The 18,016-nt window shown below is 41.1% G+C and overlaps 1 protein-coding gene across 1 annotated transcript in view; it reads left to right on the top strand.

Annotated features, from left to right (window-relative positions):
• The window catches only part of LOC139406949 (rho-associated protein kinase 2-like), a 78,219-nt gene that overhangs the window by 16,375 nt on the left and 43,828 nt on the right, over positions 1-18,016 (top strand). The window contains exons 2-3 of the mRNA XM_071150140.1: positions 8,607-8,688; positions 15,722-15,822. Of these exons, the coding sequence (XP_071006241.1) occupies positions 8,607-8,688; positions 15,722-15,822 (183 nt within the window). The remainder of the gene's footprint in view (positions 1-8,606; positions 8,689-15,721; positions 15,823-18,016) is intronic.

Here is an 18,016-nt window from a genome sequence, read left to right on the forward strand (position 1 = left end):
ACATCGTGTGGAATTTGTATGAATTGCATGCAGGTCGATATTACATTTTGTCCTCTTTTAACAACCCATGAAAGTGACTTATGGAAATTATTTTTAGCTTTCATAGAGCAGTTTTTCTTGCGTTTTTCAATGAAACACACGATCTGTTATAGTCACAGCCGTGATTTAACCAGTTTTAGAAACTTCAGAGTGTTTTCTATCCACACATACTAATCATATGCATATACTATATTCCTGGCATGAGTAGCAGGACGCTGAAAAGTTGCGCGATTTTTAACAGAATGTTCGAAAAAGGAGGGGGTAGAAGTAAGAGTTAATGTGAGGTCAATAACTCTGATAAATAGCTTCATTACTTTTCATTCAAATCAATTCTAGCAGTAGCAAGCTTACCTCCGGTCCTGCTTCTCATCTTCGTGCTCTCCCTCTCAAACTGAACAGGACATCAGTAGGCCTAGTCCACTTGCACAGTTCAGGGTTTCCGTTAGCAGGCAATTGCCGTCTTGTAGCTAATTATGCCGTCTTTTGGCCAAAATCCATAAATTAAACTGTTGCCGGCCAAAATGACCTGGAGAAAAAAAATTCCATTGCAAAATAATGCTTTTTATTCATTGATGGAAATACCACTCGATGTAAACACATTTGACCATCAAGTTGATTCGTTGATAGGTTAAATTGCATGGCCTGTGTATTTTAGTTAGTCATCATGTACAGTTGAAGTTGGAAGTTTACGTACACTTAGGTTGGAGTCATTAATAAAACTTGTTTTTCAACCACCCCACACATTTCTCGTTAACAAACTATAGTTTTGTGCATGACGCAAGTAATTTTTCGAACAATTGCTTACAGACAGATTATTTAACTTATAATACACTGTATCACAATTCCAGTGGGTCAGAAGTTTACATACACTAAGATGACTGTGCCTTTTAACAGCTTGGAAAATTCCAGAAAATGATGTCATGGCTTTAGAAGCTTCTGATAGGCGAATTGGCATCATTTGAGTCAATTGGAGATGTGTCTGTGGATATATTTCAAGGCCTACCTTCAAATTAAGTGCTTCTTTGCTTGGCATCATGATAAAATCTAAAGAAATCAGCCAAGACCTCAGAAAAAAATTGTAGACCTCCACTAGTCTGGTTCATCCTTGGGAGTAATTTCCAAACGCCTGAACGTACCACGTTCATCTGTACAAACAATAGTACGCAAGTGTAAACACCATGGGACCACGCAGCCGTCATACCACTCAGGAAGGAGACGCGTTCTGTGTCCTAGAGATTAATGTACTTTGGTGCGAAAAGTGCAAATCAATCCCAGAACAACAACACAGAAAAACTACCTTGTGAAGATGCTGGAGGAAACAGGTACAAAAGTATCTATATCCACAGTAAAACGAGTCCTATATCAACATAACCTGAAAAGCCGCTCAGCAAGGAAGAAGCCACTGCTCCAGAACCGCCATAAAAAAGCCAGACTACGGTTTGCAACTGCACATGGGGACAAAGATCATACTTTTTTTTATAGAAATGTCCTCTGGTCTGATGAAACAAAAATAGAACTGTTTGGGTATAATGACCATCGTTATGTTTGGAGGAAAAAGGGGGAGGCTTGCAAGCCGAAGAACATCATCCCAACCGTGAAGCACGGGGGTGGCAGCATCATGTTGTGGGGGTGCTTTGCTGCAGGAGGGAGTGGTGCACTTCACAAAATAGAAGGCATCATGAGGAAGGGAAATTATGTGGATATATTGAAGCAACATCTCAATACATCAGTCAGGAAGTTAAAGCTTGGTCGCAAATGGGTCTTCCAAATGGACAATGACCCCAAGCATACTTCCAAAATTGTGGCAAAATGACTTAAGAACAACAAAGTCAAGATATTGGAGTGGCCAGCACAAAACCCTGACCTCAAGCCCTATAGAAGATTTGTGGGAAGAACTGAAAAAGAGTCTGTGAGCAAGGAGGCCTCAAAACCTGAATCAGTTACACCAGCTCTGTCAGGAGGAATGGGCCAAAATGCACTTATTGTGGGAAGCTTGTGGAAGGCTACCCCAAAACGTTTTGAAGGCAATGCTACCAAATACTAATTGAGTGTATGTAAACTTCTGACCCACTGGGAGTGTGATGAAAGAAATAAAAGCTACAATTAATCATTCTCTCTACTATTATTCTGACATTTCACATTCTTAAAATAAAGTGGTGATCCTAACTGACCTAAGACAGGGAATTTTTACTAGGAATAAATGTCAGGAATTGTAAAACTCAGTTTAAATGTATTTGGCTAAGGTGTATGAAACTTCCGACATTAACTGTATCTTATTTATACAACACAACTATCACACGTTCACAGCATGGAGAGACTATTTAGAGGGAGTTTTCCTGTAGCTCTTCATCTGGTTGTTGTTGAAGTAAATCACGTGCTTTTATAAGCCCATTCATTGTGCAACACTTCTAAACTCAATTGCGTGTTAAAAACAGTTTTGGTTCATGATAAAAAGAGCTACTATTGTTATTTCTCAACTTGTAACTGAAGCGTGCCTCCCATTCACAATTCAAATGCAGGCAACAGGCAAAATGATTGTCAAGAAATAAACCAAAACTTATTCCTCACAAGTGTAGCAGGTTGTGAACTCTGTAAACAACGTTTCCACTCTGAGAATGAGAACGGTGAATGACTGACTGTAATTAATACATGCATTAACAGAAGTTAATGTAACCAAATGACGGGGATTAACTGTACATTTACTACTGGTGACATATGTAACGGGGTATTGATCCAAAAAATTATCAAAGTGCAAACAATTCAAACAATGAAAGCTCAACAATTTTCAGGAGACAGCTTAGCCATTCTGGAGAGAGACACGCCTATATCTTTGCCACACACCCCTCCCCTTCTTGTCTCAACATTTTAAATGATACTCAAGACACATAATATTTTAGAGGCTCTTCACTGACAGCCACAACTCAATAATCAGCTAGACCTATTGCCACGTGCGCTGGCCAAATTGTGGGCTTCCCAAGTATGCATAGGCCTACGAGCTTGTGACAACAATCTACATTTTTGTATTTTTTTTCTAAGCTAATGATCCTCGATTCGTCTGTGGATAAGTCATGCTTTCTGGTGACTTATTATTTTTTTTCTGTTTAGACAGGAATAATTGTATCATTTTGGCAAATGTATTTCCATTTACCTCTCTATTGGCCATTTCTCTCCTGTTCTATTGTTTTTCATATCAACTTTCTTTCCTTGTCCAGAAGCCAAAGGCACAATCCTAGTCGTATTAGCAACCTATCCTAGTTGTTCCATCTGTAGATTCCCTCTCTTTCTAAATTTCTATCAGAGATTTGTACAGTGCCTTGCGAAAGTATTCGGCCCCCTTGAACCAAAATTTAACTTTTTGGCAACAATGCAAAACGTTATGTTTGGCGTAAAAGCAACACAGCTGAACACACCATCCCCACTGTCAAACATGGTGGTGGCAGCATCATGGTTTGGGCCTGCTTTTCTTCAGCAGGGACAGGGAAGATGGTTAAAATTGATGGGAAGATGGATGGAGCCATATACAGGACCATTCTGGAAGAAAACCTGATGGAGTCTGCAAAAGACCTGAGACTGGGACGGAGATTTGTCTTCCAACAAGACAATGATCCAAAACATAAAGCAAAATCTACAATGGAATGGTTCAAAAATAAACATATCCAGGTGTTAGAATGGCCAAGTCAAAGTCCAGACCTGAATCCAATCGAGAATCTGTGGAAAGAACTGAAAACTGCTGTTCACAAATGCTCTCCATCCAACCTCACTGAGCTCGAGCTGTTTTGCAAGGAGGAATGGGAAAAAATTTCAGTCTCTCGATGTGCAAAACTGATAGAGACATACCCCAAGCGACTTACAGCTGTAATCGCAGCAAAAGGTGGCGCTACAAAGTATTAACTTAAGGGGGCTGAATAATTTTGCACGCCCAATTTTTCAGTTTTTGATTTGTTAAAAAAGTTTGAAATATCCAATAAATGTCGTTCCACTTCATGATTGTGTCCCAATTGTTGTTGATTCTTCACAAAAAAAATACAGTTTTATATCTTTATGTTTGAAGCCTGAAATGTGGCAAAAGGTCGCAAAGTTCAAGGGGGCCGATTACTTTCGCAAGGCACTGTATCTCTGTTACATATGGAACCGGTAACAGGTGCGCTGGTTAGAATGTTATTACACATTCCAAGCTTAATTGCAAATAATGTTTTACGCTAATTGCATTTTGTTTAATGTTTAAAAATTGTGTTTTATTGACTGCTTCATTACATGAGTTGCATTTTCCGTTAAGAATTCATTACCATAATCTAAATGTGAGTTCTGTCATTCAGGGCAACACGGTTGGAATCCCAATGGGTGCATAACCCATTTGGGCTTCCATCCACAGTGCCCAGAATGACCCAATGCATATGGGTTCGGTACATTTCTCAAATGTCATGTAAATGTAAATCTTGCTGGTCACGTTGTCGTCGCCACATTTTCCCAATGGAAACCCTGGCACAGATATTGCATATTTTGGACAAACAAAAAAAATATTTTGGGAAAAAGACAGCAGTCATTAGTTAGGCAGCACAAAAGGGTTTACATCAGCAAGAGCAGGGTGGGCCGGGGCTCATGATTGGGAATGCCTATCTACTGCTGTGTGCAATGCAGTGTAGCCTAGTTTCAATATAAACCATCCCAGCAGTGCAAAAACTTGGGAAGGAAGTACATTTAACTTTGCCCTGTGCTTCTCCGAGCATGCTCTTAGTTTAGCCTAGGCCTATAGCCTTTAGTATAGGCTTTGGATCATTTTATTGAGACCACACTAGGCACACTTGATATTGCGGACTCTACAGTCGTGGCCAAAAGTTTTGAGAATGAGACAAATTTTCATTTTCACAAAGTCTGCAGCCTCAGTTTGTATGATGGCAATTTGCATATACTCCAGAATGTTATGAAGAGTGATCAGATGCCATCAGATGCCATACCATCATGTCAGCTGGTCCTTTTGTGGCAGGGCTGAAATGTAGTGGAAATGTTTTTGGGGGATTCAGTTCATTTGAATGGCAAAGAGGGACTTTGCAATTAATTGCAATTCATCTGATCACTCTTCATAACATTCTGGAGTATATGCAAATTGCCATCATACAAACTGAGGCAGCAGACTTTTTGAAAATTCATATTTGTCTCATTCTCAAAACTTTTGGCCACGACTGTAGAGCTCTGCGTCTGATGTACAGGGACTGGGATGGCCTCCCAGTAGGATGGCCTCCTGGTCAAGGTCATTCAACATGTCACAGTTGAACAATAAGTCACAGTGATATAAGGCAGACCTCTGCCTCTGCTGTCTAGAAACGGTCTACACTCCATCACACCAAGCTTATAGTATATGGAGCGAGGGTAATCTATAAATACTTTACCTCTACCACAGTAAGATTGCACCTAAATCATCCATTTATCGGATCATCAAGAACTTCAAGGAGAGTGGTTCAATTGTTGTGAAGAATGCTTCAGGGCCCCCCAAAAAGTCCAGCAAACGCCAGGACTGTCTTCTAAAGTTGATTCAGCTTCAGAATCGGGACACCAGTACAGTGCTTGCTCAGGAATGGCAGCAGGCAGGTGTGAGTGCATCTGCATGCACAGTGAGGCAAAGACTTTTGAAGGATGGCCTGGTGTCAAGAAGGGCAGCAAAGAAGCCACTTCTCTCCAGGAAAAACATCAGGAACAGACTGATATTCTGCAAAAGGTACAGGGATTGGACTGCTGAGGACTGGGGTAAAGTCATTTTCTCTGATGAGTCCCCTTTGCGATTGTTTGGGGCACCCGGAAAAAAGCTAAGTCCGGAGAAGACAAGGTGAGCGCTACCATCAGTCCTGTGTCATGCCAACAGTAAAGCATCCTGAGACCATTCGTGTGTGGGGTTGCTTCTCAGCCAAGGGAGTGGGCTCACTCACAATTTTGCCTAAGAACACAGTCATAAATAAAGAATGGTACCAACACATCCTCCGAGAGCAACTTCTCCCAACCATCCAGCAGCACCTTGCCATAAGGCAAAAGTGATAACTAAGTGGCTCGGGGAACAAAACATCGATATTTTGGGTCCATGGCCAGGAAACTCCCCAGACCTTAATCCCATTGAGAACTTGTGGTCAATCTTCAAGAGGCGAGTTGACAAACAAAAACCTGCAAATTCTGACAAACTCCAAGCATTGATTATGCAAGAATGGGCTGCCATCAGTCAGGATGTGGCCCAGAAGTTAATTGCCAGCATGCCAGGGCAGATTGCAGAGGTCTTAAAAACGAAGGATCAACACTGTAAATATTGACTCTTTGCATCAACTTCCATGTAATTGTCAATAAAAGTCTTTGACACTTATGAAATGCTTGTAATTATACTTCAGTATTCCATAGTAACAGCTGACCAAAATATCTAAAGACACTGAAGCAGCAAACTGTGTGAAAATTAATATTTGTGTCATTCTCAAACATTTTGGCCACGACTGTACTAGTCATTGTGTCATATCCTTGTTATGCTGTCTATTAGCAGACTCATCTTCTCTCCCAGCTGTGTTGCATTTGGGAGAACACTGCTATGGAGGGCAATAAGGGATGATGGAGGGTAAAGATATTGAGTTCATTAGCCTAGTAGTTTTGATTTTTACATTTTATTGTATTGTTGGGTTGTTTGATGGAGATGAGACAGTAGAATACTACTTAGAATGCATGCCCAGCCCAATACAGTACATTGCTTCATTCTTAGTGCCTGTGTGGTTAAGTTAGTGGAACATAGTCAGTTTTAGTTAAAAAGATTTCAAACTTAAAGGGATAGTTTAGCGATTTTACATTGTTGTCTTTACTATGGATTAAATTATATGACATGCCATTTTATCAAATCAACTCTCTGTAATTAATATTACCTGATTAAACTAATCATGTAAATGTAATTAACTAGGAGGTCGGGGCACCACGGAATAATGTTTATAGAGCTGTTGTCTTCCGAATAAACTCTTAAAGATCTGGTAATCTTTTATATCAATAGCAGTCAATTATTAATCAGAACTTTATTCAGTCTCATCTGAATGTCGTAAAATTATTGGTCATCTTCATGAACCCTGGCTAACAAGTTAAATCAGCAATACAACATTTGGTTTAATTATTTATTTACTAAATACCTAAATAATCACACAGAAATACATATACACAGGATGGATCATACATTGATTACTAATTATGTCATAAAAGAAAACGTCCCTAGTGGATGGAACCGATATGACGGCTGGTTACACAAAGAAAGAGGGTTGGGTTTGAATGAAAGAGCGGGAAGACTGAGGAACAAAAGGATTGGGTCTCTATTGGACCTTATGAAGCAATGCTATCGTGAATACAGAATCTTATGTATTCTTAATTCTGAAATGGAAAATGCAAGAAATAGATTTACTCTGAGCTGCATTTCGATAGATTGGTGGAAGATGGAAGGCTGGGTTGCACAGCAGAGATCTCCCTTGTCCTTTGAATAATATTTCTGAGGGGATACATTGTACTCTGTCGTCGTGTGGTAGAACAGACACGTTGTAGTACTCGGGCATTCTGAAGAGATTGTCTGTCCTTTCCTAGGCCACGCACGTTTGCAGCTGCTGCTTATAACTCAACTTCTAGGATGTATCACTTCTTTAGTGAATAAGAGTTCAAAGTTCATACCAAGTTGCCATACTCAGCTCGTGCAATATTCTGGCTGGTGAAGTCGAAATTCATCCTTCCAGCGTGGCGATCGTCACCTTCATGTTGAAATTAGCCCTTCTATAAGTATGGACATCAGTCCTTACGTCATCGGGAACACAAGTGTAAATTATGTTAGGTTGTAGTCGTTCAACCATTCGCAACCAGAGCTCGCGCTGGGGTTGGCTTAGTCTGCCGTGAATTGTGTCACTGGGGCTCTTATATAAATGTAGAAAAGGGGTTGGTTCATAATTTCCATCCAATGCCTATTCACTAGGCGTGGCCACTGAGTGAGCATATTTTACTTATGAAAACAATTCTCTAATTTTAAAAACTAAAATTACATTTCAACGTTTCATAAAGAATTTCATATTTAAACGTTTAAATTGCACAACAATCCCATGTGAATCCGATAACTAGAATGTGTAGACTTTCTAAGATACAGTTTATGTCGTCCTATCATCAGTAATAATGTCTCAGACGACAACTGATCTGATATCATATTCTTTAAGTACCAACGGATGCTTTCAACTGGTTGGATTACCAAAAAATTGTTCCGTTCCCAACCTTTTGATGTTACCATATTCTCTCTATGTTAACAAAGGGCTTTCGAAGAGTCCGTCCTGTAGAGTATAGAGAGAAAAGGGGGAAAGGTATTTATGGGGGGTCATAAACCTCACCAACAGGGCAACGTCATGACAACATTTAGATCACCAGCTTTCAAGGTAAGTGACCTAATATCTAAATATGTAACATCGCCGAACTATCCGTATTTATTCTTTTTTTTTAGCAGGGGAACTGAATTCTTAGATTAATTGTATATAAGACATAAAACCATTTCAAACAGAGTAAATGTATTACATGTATTTTTCTTCTTTTCCCAGGAGTCCATGAATGCCTTGGCCCTGGATCTGGACTACCCGGCACTACGAAAAAACAAAAATATAGACGCCTTCTTAAACCGATGTAAGAGCTTTCCTAATAGAATTGCTGTTGATAATAAGATTATCATGCATTGCATTATCTAGACTTCTTCCATATCAGACATAATGGAAGACAGGTTCCTGGTTGTTTTTACTATAGACTTCTGATATTTGCACATGTGCTTGTGCCTAACTGAAGCATGGACATTCAATTATTATTTTTTTTTTCTTCAAATTAGGACAGGTAGATTGCATTGTTACAAAGTTAGTGCTCACTGTATTGCAGTGGAGGCTGGTGACTTTAACAATTGCGGAGGATGGGAGAACCACAGTATAGACATGAAACGCACATAGATGACAAAGAGTGTTAATACAATTCTCAAAGACTGACAGGGGTTGAGGTGTTCATAGGCTTCAGTGCAGGACAGGCTCATCGTGGATAAATGGTGTAGGAGAAGAGCTCAACTCACTGAGGACAGGGCAGGATTTAACTGAGAAGACAAAAACAACAACAAAACAATGCACTACAGAGTTAGACAAAAGAGCTAAGAATGAGTTAGTCCAAGCAAAGAGTAAAATCATTGATGTGTAATAATGTGATTGTTTTTGTATGTGTGATTGACTCTACGTATAGTAATGAGGGAAAATGTATAGGGGTACTCACAGTGCTTGGAGAGGAAACATTCAACGTGCCAGTAGATGAGCGGGCACATGAGATGTGGCTTCAGTTCATGTCAGGAGAGAGATTACAATGGTAGTGGAGTGGTCATCACCTCTTAATCAGGGAACAGGAGAGGACTTAGCTGTGAATACAAATAGCAGATACATTCCATTACAGCTGTGCCATCGTAAGTTTGGGCAACAAGTTTCTCCATAAAGATGAACTCAGACATTTCAGAAATCACAAAGTCAAACACCGACTGCACATTTCATCCATTTGACACATCAAAGTAGCCCAAAAAACGTTCCTGAATGAATCCCGGACTATAAATACATAACATTACCAATTTGTTTACCCTGACCAGATTGGCAGGGTGCATAGGCTGCATGCAGCTGCTCTTATTAGTAGCCTACAGTTGATCAGACTGAAAAATCATCTCGTTTTCATCCCATACAGCATGTCAGATCTCTGTTTAGGTGTAGCCTCGGCAAATGCAACATTTATGTAATTAGTTTTTACTTGTGTCTGTTGGGAGTGATTATGAGTTTTCACCTTTGCTAAATAAATACAGAAGGAAAGTGGAAAGCCTACTTGAGAGCGAAAAAATGTGCAAACCTCTTTTTAATCTCCCTTGTAATGGATGATGAGATGGAAGCTATCAAATCATTCTTTATTGATTTCGACATCCCAGAAAAGACAGTCGAAAGTTCCATGTTCAGCAAGAAAGCATCGTAACGTGCCATTACCTCTACGAGCTCCTTGTAGTTGCTCTTGTTAGTGGAACTTTCCCTATAGTCGTGTCCTCTAAAAGACAATTATTGTATGCCCAAAAATGCAGTGGTGTCGATTTAATCACTTGACAACATCCCTGTTTCTTCTTACTTGCTCGTTGTGTTGCACAGTTTGAATAGGCAGGAGTTCGTCCACATGATCGATGCAGCTTTTTCCCAGAAGCTTGTATCTGATATAGGCATTTATATGCTCCTTGCTTTTGTTATGCCATTTAACTGAATGATCAATGTTCTTCAGATCACTGTACCCCCCCCTTTTGCCCATATCTTTCCAAAAATCAGGCAAGGCCACCAATACAGGGTGCTTGATGAAAGGCTCCCTGTTGATGAAAGGCTCCCAGCTAACTTTTGATACCAATCAATACGAACGCCCTCACCTTTTCATCCTTCTACATGAAACTGATCTCAGGCAGAGGTCAACCCTCGGTTTTAATTCACACATTTTCCATTTACTGAAAGGGGTTATTCAACAGAAAGTTCACAACATTTTCTGTAGCGTTGGCCATTCTGTCGGCGAAAACTGCATGCTTGCGCTGGTACTGAAGACACCAAGGTAAATGTAAATAAATTGCATTAACTAGACACAAGAATAACGTTCTAAAACCAAGAAAACTATTTATAATCTACCACCTCTGTCTCCTGTAATTTTAAAAAACTAATTTGAATGGAAATGCTCCTAAAAATGCTCAACTATCACTTTCCACTCTTCATTTCTATCCAATAAGGTCACCAACTCACCAAGCTTCTCAACGCATAGAACTCCCCCCCCCTCCCCCCCGCCCCCCCTTAATGCTCTGCGGTACAACCCCGATACAACACACTAGGTTGATTCTCTAATCCTATGATTGGATGGACAACATGTCACTTTATACTACAAATGCTTTGATTGGTTGGAGGTCGTCCTCCGGAAGTGGTCATAATTACCATGTAGGTCTATGGAAGGGGGTGAGGCCAAGAGCCTCCTAGGTTTTGTATTGAAGTAAATGTAGCCAGAGGAAAACTGAAGCTAGCTGTCCTCCGGCTACACCATGGTGCTAGACCAGAGAGTGCTGCTGAAGTTACCATAGACCATTGCAAAACAGTGTATTTTAATCAATTGTTTGGTGACATATGAATATATTTAGTAAAGTTGTATCTGAAAAGGATAACCTTTTTAATGTTTCACTATTTTTATGAAATTTCATTGAGGATGGTACTCCTCTGAGGAGCCTCCACTCCTATATACCATCCCAATCCCTTTATACCATCCCAATTCTAGGCTACGTTCAATATCGCAGTCCATTGTCATCCTTAGTTACAGTTTCGGTATTGACCCCTGCCTTGCAATATTTCATATTAGACCACTATATAATGTGGAAGGACCACCAGAGGGCAGGCTGGGCTCACGGATAGTGGAATAAACGAGTCAGGAGTAGGTTTTCTTGGTTGAACACAGTTCTCTATTGAGGGCATTTGCTCAAAACAAACACTCCAACATAATCAATGAAAATCTCCCAAGGAAAAACATACATCTTCTTCTCCAGATGAAACAGGAACACAATACGATTATCTTTAAACTACAACAAAAGTCACGGGATTGTCACCGTCTTAGTGGTTCTTCATGGACAGCTCCTCTGTCTCGGTGGCCAAGACAGAGGAGCTGTCCATGAAGATCCACTAAGACGGTGACAATCCCGTGACTTTTGTTGTAGTTTAAAGATAATCGTATTGTGTTCCTGTACATGCTGACCAGACCTGTTGATAATGTCCACTCACACCAGACGCGATCAAGACACACAGGTTGAAATATCAGGTCGAAAACCATGAAACGTTTATGACAATTTAGCTAGCTAGTTTGCTGTTGCTAGCTAATTTGTCCTGGGATATGAACATTGGGTTGTTATTTTACCTGAAATGCACAAGGTCCTCTACTCTGACAATTCATCCACAGATAAAAGGGTAAACCAAGTTTGTTTCTAGTAATCTCTCCTCCTTCAGGCTTCTTCTTCTTTGGACTTTATATGGCGGTTGACAACCAACGTTAAGGTGCATTATCACTACAAACTGGACTGGAGTGTGGACCTCAGTTTCTTTCAATAACCCACGTGGGTATACACTCCTAAAAACCAATGAGGAGATGGCCCGTGGGTATATGCTACTGAAAACCAATGAGGAGATGGCCCGTGGGTATATGCTCCTAAAAACCAATGAGGAGATGGCCCGTGGGTATATGCTCCTAAAAACCAATGAGGAGATGGCCCGTGGGTATACGCTCCTAAAAACCAATAAGGAGATGGGAGAAGTGGGACTTGCAGCACGTCAAGTGTCACTAATAGAACCAAGTTCTATTTTAGCGCTGGGCTACACGCGCACGCGACGCGAGAATTGTGGTCTGCATGTTACTGTAGTAATACAACGCTGGTATAAGAGCAAGTTAATTTAAAGTGTTACTGACCTTATCTGTATCTTACCTATGGAGATGTACAGTATAGAGATCATTACTTTGAAATAACCTGTTTTTGCATGGACATTGCCATTAAGGGCTTCCTCCATTTCAAAGTAGTCAACTGGGTTGGGATTCCAATGGGTTGGGAGCAATCAGATAGCATTGTCTTCTTCAAATTGGTTTGCCTAGTGTGGCTTAAAGCTAATGGCTTTAAGCTAGATGGCCGCCATCTAGTGGTCGCAATAAATTAATGACACACAAGATTTTGTTCAAGACTAGGACTGCAGGTGGCGGGCGGTAAGTCACCAATATTAGGCTTACCAATTTTTTTTAAACACCAAAGAAGAAAATGTACAACTTAAAATGCAGATACATCATGGTCAGCACCATTGAGGCTAACAGACAACATAATGGCACAGATGCAAAGTTGCGATCTCTGTACATCTCATGATCTTACCTCGACATGTACAGTGCCTTCAGAAAGTATTCAGACCCCTTTACTTTTTTCACATTTTGTTACGTTACAACCTTATTCTAAAAAAAAATAAATAAAAAAAAAAATATATATAAATATATATTACACACAATAGCCCATAATGACAAAGTGGAAACAGGTTGTTGGAAATGTTTGCAAATTTATTACAAGTAAAAAAAAGAAATACCTTATTTATATAAGTATTCCGACCTTTTGCTATGAGACTCGAAGTTGAGCTCAGGTGCATCCTGTTTTCATTGATCATCCTTGAGATGTTTCTACAACTTGACTGGGAAATTCAATTGATTGGACATGATTTGGAAAGGCACACACCTGTCTATATAAGGTCCCACCGTTGACAGTGTATGTCATAGCAAAAACCAAGTCGTTCATATAGCTCCGAGACAGGATTGTGTTGAGGCACAGATCTGGGGAAGGGTACGAAAACATTTCTTTATCATTGAAGGTCCCCAAGAACACAGTAGGCTCTGTCATTCTTAAATGGAAGTAGTTTGGAACCACCAAGATTCTTCCCAGAGATGGCCACCCAGCCAAACTGAGCAATCAGGAGAGAAGACCCTTGGTCAGGGAGGTGACCAAGAACCCAATGGTCACTCTGACATAGCTTCAGAGTTCCTCTGTGGAGATGGGAGATTCTTCCACAACCATCTCTGCAGCACTCCACCAATCAGGCCGTTATGGTAGAGTGGCCAGATGGAAGCTACTCTTCAGTAAAAGGCACATGACAGCTTGCTTGAAGTTTGCCAAAAGGCACCTAAATACTCTCAGACCATGAAAAACAAGATTCTCTGGTCTGATGAAACCAAGATTGAACTCTTTGACCTGAATGCCAAGCGTCAAGTATGGAGGAAACATTGCACCAACCCTACGGTGAATCGTGGTGGTGGCAGCATCATTGCTTTGAGGATGTTTTTCAGCAGCAGGGAGACTAGTCAGGATCGAGGGAAAGATGACCGGAGCTAAGTACAGAGAGATCCTTGATGAAAACCTGCTCCAGAGTGCTCAGAACCTCAGACTAGGGCGAAGTTTCACCTTCCAATGACTCTAAGCACACAGCCAAGACCACGCAGGAGGTTCTTCGGGACAAGTCTCTGAATGTCCTTGAGTGGCCCAGCCAGAGTCCGGACTTGGACCAGATCAAACATCTCTGGAGAAAACTGAAAATAGCTGTGCAGCGATGCTCCCCATCCAACCTGCTTGAGAGCATCTGCAAGGAAGAATGGGAGAAACTCCCCAAATACAGGTGTTCCGAGCTTGTAGCATCATACCCAAGAATACTCAATGCTGTAATCACTGCCAAAGGTGCTTCAACAAAGTATTGAATAAAGGGTCTGAATACTTATGGTAATGTTATTTCAGTTTTTTCAGACCTGTTTTTGCTTTGTCATTATGGGGTATTGTGTGTAGATTGATGAGGGGAAAAAAACAATTGAATACATTTTATTATAATACTGTAACGTAACACAATGTGGAAAAAGCCAAGGTCTGAATACTTTCCGAAGGTACTGTAACTAACCACTCGATCAACTGCAAAGAGATTTCACCTCTGTATGCAGGCAGGTCACCCCTCATACAAATCAGTGTTCGACGTCCATCCATGTCTGAACACGTTGGGAGATGACGTGGAAACCGTCCACTAGGGGCAACAGTGAGCGCTGTTAACTTCAAGTAGGCTTTGGTTTTGCTAGAATGTTGTGGACGGGGAGGGCGGATGGGTGTAAGCATCTGGTTCTAAACGTTACAGGTTTGAATCCAGCGATAAAGTTGGTTACCTTAACCATTCGGAGTTAATGCCTAAACTTAATCAAACGTTATTCTTCACATGCGCTGAATACAACAGATGTAGACCTTACAGTGAAATGCTTACTTACGAGGCCCTAACCAACAGTGCAGTTTTAAATAATACGGATAAGAAGAGATAAAAGTAACAAGTAATTAAAGAGCAGCAGTAAAAAAATAACAATATATACAAGGGGTGCCGGTACAGAGTCAGTGTGCTGGGGCACCGGTTAGTTGAGGTAGTATGTACGTGTAGGTAGAGTTAATTAAAGTGACTATGCATAGATGTCAACAGAGAGTGGCAGTGGTGTGGAGAGGGAGGGGGCGGGGTGCAATGCAAGTAGTCTGCGTAACCATTTGACTAGATGTTCAGCAGTCTTATGGCTTGGAGGTAGAAGCTGTTTAGAAGTCTATTGGACCTAGACTTGGCGATCCGGTAGCGCTTGCCGTGTGGTAGCAGAGAGAACAGTCTATGACTAGGGTGGCTGGAGTATGACAATTTTTAGGGCCTTCCTCTGATACCACCTGGTATAGAGCTCCTGGATGGCAGGAAGCTTTGCCCCAGTGATGTACTGGGCCGTTCACACTACCCTCTCTAGTACCTTGTGGTCGGAGGCCGAGCAGTTGCCATACCAGGCAGTGATGCAACCAGGATGCTCTCGATGGTGCAGCTTCACGACTGTCATGGTATGCTTGGACCATGTTAGTTTGTTGGTGATGTGGACACCAAGGAACTTGAAACTCTCAACCTGCTCCACTGCAGCCCTGTCGATGAGAATGGGGACGTGCTCAGTCCTCTTTTTCCTGTAGTCTACAATCATCTCCTTTGACCTGCCTTTGCCTTAGAACACAACCTTATGCAATTGACCTCTGTTTTTGCTATAGTATCCCGTCTGACCTCTGACATCTGTGTCTGTCCTGCAGATGAGAAGTCCATTGTTAAGATGCGTGACCTGCAGGTAAAGCTGGAGGACTTTGACAGGGTGAAGATGATCGGCAGAGGAGCCTATGGAGAAGTGCAACTGGTGAGGAACTCCCTCAGTGTGTACACGCGGCAAAGATACATTGACCTACAGTACATATTCTAAAATTGATTTTAATCTGTTTTTTTTTCTCCCTCGTCAATCTACACACAATACCTCCTAATGGCAAAGCAAAACAGGTTTTCAGAAATGTTTGCTCATTTATTAAAAATGGAAAAATTAAATATCACATTTCCGTAAGTATTCAGACCCTTTACTCAGTACTTTTAAAGCACCTTTGGCAGCGATTACAGCCTTGTGTCTTCTTGGGTATGACGCTACAAGCTTGGCACCACTCTACTTGGGGAGTTTTTCCCATTCTTCTCTGCATATGCACTCGAGCTCTGTCAAGTTGGCTGGGGAGCGTTGCTGCACAGCTATTTTCAGGTCTCTCCAGAGACGTTCGATCAGGTTCAAGTGCAGGGTCTGGCTGGGCCACTCAAGGACATTCAGAGATTTGTCCCGAAGCCACTCCTGCGATGTCTTGGCTGTGTTCTTAGGGTTGTTGTCCTGTTGGAAGGTGAACCTTCGCCCCAGTCTTAGAACCTACTCCAGAGTGGTCAGGATTTCACCTGTACTTTGTGCTGTTTATCTTGGCCTCGATCCTGACTAGTCTCCCATTACCTGCCGCTGAAAAACATCCCCACAGCATGATGCTGCCACCACCATGCTTCACCGTAGGGATGATGCCAGGTTTCCTCCAGATATGACACTTGGCATTCAGGCCAAAGAGTTCAATCTTAGTTTCATCAGACCAGAGAATCGTGTTTCTCATGGTACATGTGTTCTTTAGGCTTCCATCTGGCCACTCTACCATAACGGCCTGATTGGTGGAGTGCTGCAGAGATGGTTGTCCTTCTGGAAGGTTCTCCCATCTCCACAGAGGAACTCTGGAGCTCTGTCAGAGTGACCATCAGGTTCTTGGTCACCTCCCTGACCAATGCCCTTCTCCTCCAATTGCTCAGTGTGGCTGGGCGGCCAGCTCGAGGAAGAGTCTTGGTGGTTCCAAACTTCTTCCATTAAAGATTGATGGAGGCCACTGTGTTCTTTGGGGACCTTCTATGATGCAGAAATGTTTTGGTATCCTTCCCCAGATCTGTGCATCGACACAATCCTGACTCCGAGCTCTACAGACAATTCCTTCAACCTCATGACTTGGTTTTTGCTCTGACATACACTGTCAATTGTGTAAGATACCTTAATAGAAAATGACTCAAGTAAAAGTTAGTCACCCAGTAAAATACTCCTTGAGTAAAAGTCTAAAAGTATTTGTTTTTAAATGTACTTAAGTATCAAAAGTAAAAGTATAAATAATTTCAAATTCCTTATATTATGCAAACCAGACTGCACCATTTTCTTGTTATTTTTAGTGCTGGGATAGCCATTGGAACTCTCCAACACTCAGACATAATTTACAAATGAAGCTTTTGTGTTTAGTGAGTCCGCCAGATCAGAGGTTGTAGGGATGACCAGGGATGTTCTCTTAATAAGTGTGTGAATTGGACCCTTTTCCTGTCAAAATGTAACTACTTTTGGTTGTCAAGGAAAATGTATGGAGAAAAAATACATTATTTTCTTTAGGAATGTAGTAGTAAAAGTTGGCAAAAATATAAATTGTAAAGAACATATACGTAAACAAAAACTACTTAAGTAGTACTTTGAAGTATTTTTACTTAGGTACTTTACACCACTGTCAATACGGTATTTCTGTTTCTTATTTTAAATACATTTGCAAAAATTTCTAAAAACCAGTTTCCTCTTTGTCATTATGGGGTATTGTATTTAGATTGCTGAGGATGATTTTTAAAATTATATATATTTTAGAATAAGGCTGTAACGTAACAAAATGTGGAAAATGTCAAGGGGTCTGAATACTTTCCGAAAACACTGTACAAACAGATTAAAATAATTTACATTTCTGCTTCTGTGTGAGTGCTTGCGTGTGTCTACCTCTCCAAGGTGACTGCCTGTCTATAATGTACCTCTAGCTGTGTGCATCTGGCTTTCCTCTGTGTGTTTTGCTTCTTCTGTGTGCCTTGTAATCGAGACAGGTCCGGAGAGTGTGTGTGTGTGTATGTCTGAGAGATATTCATTCTGTGTTTGTGTTTTGAAGTGTTGTGTGAAGAGGAGGGGGCTTGGTGGTCTGTGTGTGGTACACCACATTCATGTGCGCACATGTCCTTCTGTGGGTATGTCT

This window comes from Oncorhynchus clarkii, chromosome 4 (genome assembly GCF_045791955.1).
Source record: "Oncorhynchus clarkii lewisi isolate Uvic-CL-2024 chromosome 4, UVic_Ocla_1.0, whole genome shotgun sequence".
Taxonomy (NCBI): Eukaryota; Metazoa; Chordata; class Actinopteri; order Salmoniformes; family Salmonidae; genus Oncorhynchus; species Oncorhynchus clarkii.